Here is a 5897-nt window from a genome sequence, read left to right on the forward strand (position 1 = left end):
CTATATATATATATATATATATATTTGGAAGAGAAATTTTTACATGTTGTCCATATTCAAAAAGGGGGTTATCCAGGCAGTCTGTGGCTGAATCAGTGCAGTTAGGTAATTAACTGTTTTTGGCAAATACAAGTAGTGTGCCCATGATGTTTTTGTGAAGGAAAAAATTAAGGTGCTTTCCTGAGTTGTAAATGGCTGGGGCCACTCCCTCCAAGGATATATCTCTACCATGATTCTGGTATGAGAACTTCCTTCTCTCCCTGAAGGAAAAGAAATTGAGCCTGACTCCTCCTGTCTACTCAGCCCAGATACCCTGTCCCCCTCCCATCTTGCTTTTCATTCCTCCCCTCTTTCCATGACAGTGCCGACACCCTGAACTCAGGCTTCTGCCTGAGCGCCTGCACGCCCCTCATTCCTTTGCCAGTGAAGTGCCCACCTCCTTTAGAATCTAGGACTCTGGTTCCATGGTTAAGATGTGAGAATGGAGAGCACAGATCCTGGCTTAAGGCTCAGGGGTGAAGCCCTGTGACACGGCGCCTCTCGAGACCAAAAAGGCCAGTGTGTCCTGCAGCCTCATGTTTCCATTCAGGGAAGGAGAATCCAAGGACTTCTGTGCTAAGTGGGAGGCCCAGCCTCACTGTCCACAGGACCTGAGAGACAGATGTGATTGTGGGTGCTGGGCTGAAGTGTCCATTTCTGGTTAAGACACCAGCCTGTAACCTAAAGCACAGTAAATAAGTCCAAAAGAAAGAAGGGTTAGGGAGAGATTGATGCATAGGAGGATGTGCGCACAGAATTACAGCTGTATTATAACGCTCGCTAAATCCTTCTTTTAAGCTAGCAGGCAGTGTGATGGGGGCCTGGGCTGGAGAAATTTCCTTCCTCATTGCCTGTGTGATCTCTTTAATCAGCAGTTATGATGTACTCACGCACTTACCGTGTGCTGGGCTTTATATGCTTTATAAACCCTGGACAGGGTTTTATATACTTTAATTATATATACCTACTTAAGTTTTAAAACAACACCCCAGAATGAAGATCATTATACATTCGAGGAGGAGGAAAAGGAGGCCCAGGAATTTGAAGGAGCATGCCCAGGGTCACATAGCTGGCAACAGACACAGCGAGGGTTTTGAGCCCAGATCTCTCCTGACTACTCCTCCCACCCCCCGCCCTGATCCCGTCTGGATTATCTTTTGCAGTATCATGTACTGCCTCCCATATTTCATAAGCCTCTGTTTCCTCATATGTAAACTAAGAACAGGTACACCTGCTTTTCAGGGTTGTGATAAGAATTTTCTGAAAATACTGTATGCTTTAGTGTTTTCTGAGTCTACAAGTCATACAGAAATGTTCATGCAGGCAGCCTGCAATGCCAGACTGGATGGATCTGGTTTGCATCGCAGCCGTGTGATTGAGAGAGTTTGTCTGTGACAGCCACTGCCTTCCGCAGGGTTAAAAGGTTAAATATGGATCGTGCCTCCATCCCCATTGGGCTGTAAAGAGGAATCAAAGTTGCCTGGTACATGTTACTTCCCCATTTCTTAGCTACTGTTCCTAAAATTTTTTTCATGAGAACATGACCAAGTTAGTTTACAAAAATGACTGACTGTGAAGACACATTTGTCAGGCCCTCTTTGAAAGCCTGGGCTTCCAGATGGCTCAGTGGTAAAGAATCCGCCTGCCAATGCAGGAGACTCCAGTTCGATCCCAGGTTCAGGAAGATCCCCTGGGGAAGGAAATGGCAATCCGCTCCAGTATTCTTGACTGAGAAATCCCACGGACAGAGGATGCTGGCAGTCTATGGTTCATGGGTTTGCAAAGAGTCGGACACAACTTAAGGACTGATGACTAGGGCCTCCTAGAAAGGCATGTGTGTGTGTGAAAATGAGGGGTTCAAAGTATCATGGGTTGCACTTCCTGGCTTTTCACAACAGGAGAGTCCACTGGTTAATACAGAGTAAGATACACTTAAGGAGTTCTCAGTACTGCTGTTGAAGCTGTTGACAGTTGGATGTGGGCAGAGATGGAGCAAATAAAGTGATGGCTTGTGTTTACGGAGCAAGTCAGCTGTGGACCCTTCAACCGCTTTTATTTACTTAGCAAGCTGATATTGGGTGCTTCCTCAGTGCTGACTCTTAATATGTATCCAGAAGATCTTCAGTGAATTAGGAGCAGGGTCAACATGGTAGAGGAGGTCATGAAAGAAAACCCAAGTCTGTGCTCTGGAGAAATTCCTACACATAATGCCAGTTTTGATCTTACTGAACATACGAGCTAAATGGTCTGCAGGATGTATGCTATAGTTTTCTGATTATTATTTAAGTTTGGTACTATTGCTCTTTGGCCCTTGGGTCTCAGATGGCCAGAATGAAGGACTTCATGAGTGAATAAAACGTAGGAAGTATTTAAATTAATTTTCAGTTCAGTCACTCAGTTGTGTCCGACTCTTTGCGACCCCATGAATCGCAGCACGCCAGGCCTCCCTGTCCATCACCAACTCCCAGAGTTCACTCAAACTCATGTCCATTGAGTCAGTGATGCCATCCAACCATCTCATCCTCTGTCGTCCCCTTCTCCTCCTGCCCTCAATCTTTCACAGCATCAGGGTCTTTTCAATCAGTCAGCTCTTCGTATCAGGTGGCCAAAGTATGGAGTTTCAGCTTCAGCATCAGTCCTTCCAATGAACACCCAGGACTGATCTTTACAATGGACTGGGTGGATCTCCTTGCTGTCCAAGGGACTCTCAAGGGTCTTCTCCAACACCACAGTTCAAAAGTATCAGTTCTTCGGCGCTCAGCTTTCTTCACAGTCCAACTCTCACATCCATACGTGACTACTGGAAAAACCATAGCCTTGACTAGATGGACTTTTGTTGGCAAAGTAATGTCTCTGCTTTTGAATATGCTGTCTAGGTTGGTCATAACTTTTCTTCCAAGGAGTAAGCGTCTTTTAATTTCATGGCTGCAGTCACCATCTGCAGTGATTTTGGAGCCCCCCAAAATAAAGTCTGACACTGTTTCCACTGTTTCCCCATCTATTTCCCATGAAGTGATGGGATCAGATGCTATGATCTTTGTTTTCTGAATGTTGAGCTTTAAGCCAACTTTTTCACTCTACTCTTTCACTTTCATCAAGAGGCTTTTAGTTCCTCTTCACTTTCTGCCATAAGGGTGGTATCATCTGGATATCTGAGGTTATTGATATTTCTCCTGGCAATCTTGATTCCAGCTTGTGCTTCTTCCAGCCCAGCATTTCTCATGATGTACTCTGCAAATAAGTTAAATAAGCAGGGTGACAATATACAGCCTTGACATACTCCTTTTCCTATTTGGAACCAGTCTGTTGTTCCATGTCCAGCTCTAACTGTTGCTTCCTGACCTGCATATAGGTTTCTCAAGAGGCAGGTCAGGTGGTCTGGTATTCCCATCTCTTTCAGAATTTTCCACAGTTTATTGTGATCTACGCAGTCAAAGGCTTTGGCATAGTCAATAAATTAATTTTAGTGATAGTTAAAAATGAATCAAAGCCTACAGCAGTGGTTCAGAAAACTCAGTGAGGTTAGGAAGGGTCTTTGCTTTTAGTCACTGAAGATTAATTGGAAGGTCCTGTTAACCAGGCTGGGCAGACACATCTTAACAGGTTTATGATTTTATATGTTATAGCCTGGAACCTTCAAGTGCCCCCAGCTTAGTATATTAAGATAAAAAAATGTCTTTGTCGTTGTTACTGTTCTGAAGTTCCACAGGTAAATGATCATAAGCCCTCTTTGGGGAGTAGGGATGGTGGTTGATAACCTGATTTTATACAGTTGATTGGCATACTTCTTTCTCTGAGGCAGCTGAAAAACAGTGTATAAGAATTCACAAATCCACGCACTTGTGGGTCTCACCGAATGGCTTGCATAGAGGGCTGTATTATTTAATCATGTCGGGTCTTGGTTTCCCTATCTGTAATGACCACGAGTGACCATACTTAAGGATCGTATTGGCCTCTTTCCGTTTTCTTGAGAGCTCGTTTGGAGATTCTAGTAGGGGAGCACAGGTACTCTTTATACCCTTGACTGAAGACCGATCCTCCTCTATCGGGGATGGTCTTCATCTCCCACCGAATGTGCAGCTTCAGGAGGGGCGCTCCTGGAGTGGTGAGGGAGGGAGGGGCTGATCTAGCCAGCCAGATCAGCTGAATCAGCCCTGCCTATCAGTGGGCTGACAGATGTCGCAAACAGCCCTCACATTCTCCTTCCGTTTTCTTAACCTGTGGTTTGAATAATTGTAGATTCCTCAGGATATTGTGTTCTTGTTTTTTTTTTTGGATCCCTACAGTACTGTGTTGTATCTAGAACTCCTTTAACAAGACAGGGAGTTGACTTGCTTGCTTGTTTTCTCATTGTCTTATTTTGTCTTTCTTTCAGATTATTTTATATTCCGGAGACAAAATTTATGATGACTACTATCAAGACCTGAAAGGACGAGTACATTTTACAAGTAATGATCTCAAATCTGGTGATGCTTCAATAAATGTGACAAATTTACAGCTGTCAGATATTGGCACATATCAGTGCAAAGTGAAAAAAGCTCCTGGTGTTGGAAATAAGAAGATTCAGCTGACAGTTCTTGGTAAGTTATTTGTATCAGTGTTACTTATTAACAGGGTAAGGGATCACAGTACTGTAGTAGCAGCATTTACGTGAGACAGAACTTAGAATTCTAGGGTAGTACGTTTAAATATTTGACATACTGTCCTCAAATAGCATAAAGCTGGCAATTTTTTTTTCTTATATACAAAAAATAAGTGAACAGCTTCTTCGTGAAGTTCATGAAAGCATTTGAAAGTAAATGAAGGAGTTCTGTGATATGGGAGATGAACTGTAAGGCAGGGGTAGGGGATCCAGACTTTTTGCCTTGTTCTCAGGTTTGCCCTGGGAATTAAATAGAACCTCTTCATTGCCTGGGCCTCAGCCTACATATTTGAAGCATAAAAATGATAATCATTAAATCTCTATGCAGTCTCATTCAGCTCAAAATTGTGACGTGTGCTTTAAGCTTTATCAAACTGCATATCCCAAGGAATAAATGAGATTTCTATGATGAATAATTGGAGTATTTAGAGTAGAGGAGATGGAATATGGTAGCTGGAATATTGAATTGGGGTAAGGCCATTAGACCCCGGACAGTCCTTTAACCTCCCTGAGCATCATGGGATGCTTTTTTTTTTCATCCTTAAAAGTAAGGAGGTTAGACAGATGGCCACTAGGATGTAGCTCTCCAGGACAGTTAAGAAGAAGAATAAGTATAAGCTGCTTTGTGAACATCATAGACTGAAAAGTTTATTATCCTTCTCTAGATTTTGTGGTCATGCACAAGCACCCTTAAGCCCTGCAAACTGAGAAACTCTGAAAGGTACTGCTCAGAAATATACTTCTCAAATCTTGCTGTGGTAGCTTTGCCCAAAAGTACAATGCATTGCCATGTAGAGAATCTCAACAGTCTGGCACTATTATATGACAGTAAATTCCCGTGTGACCTAAAGTGTCAGGTTTGGGGGATACTTGGGGACCCACTTTACGTAGGAAATGCTAACTGCCGAAATTGCCTTCCATATCCCTGGAAATAACTCATCTGCACAAGTCTCCCTCACATCAACTTCTACCTTTTGTTCCTTTTAATTTAGAGAACTGAGCAGGGGTTAAGTGTGTCGGATTCCAGACTTACTTAGAGCAGGTCGGTTCAGTTCAGTCCAGTCACTCAGTCGTGTCCGACTCTGTGATGCCATGAACCGCAGCACACCAGGCCTCCCTGTCCATCACCAACTCCCGGAGTCCACCCAAACTCATGTCCATTGAGTCAGTGATGCCATCCAACCATCTCATCCTCTGTCGTCCCCTTCTCCTCCTG

At 43.6% G+C, this 5897-nt stretch overlaps 1 protein-coding gene across 3 annotated transcripts in view; it reads left to right on the plus strand.

Moving 5' to 3' along the window:
- Nucleotides 1-5897, plus strand: part of CXADR (coxsackie virus and adenovirus receptor) — a 66465-nt gene that overhangs the window by 26601 nt on the left and 33967 nt on the right. For all 3 annotated transcript variants that reach the window (XM_010852954.1, XM_010852953.1, XM_010852955.1), the window contains exon 3: nt 4415-4619. In XM_010852954.1, the coding sequence (XP_010851256.1) occupies nt 4415-4619 (205 nt within the window). The remainder of the gene's footprint in view (nt 1-4414; nt 4620-5897) is intronic.

This window comes from Bison bison, unplaced genomic scaffold (assembly GCF_000754665.1).
Source record: "Bison bison bison isolate TAMUID 2011002044 unplaced genomic scaffold, Bison_UMD1.0 scf7180017864318, whole genome shotgun sequence".
Taxonomy (NCBI): Eukaryota; Metazoa; Chordata; class Mammalia; order Artiodactyla; family Bovidae; genus Bison; species Bison bison.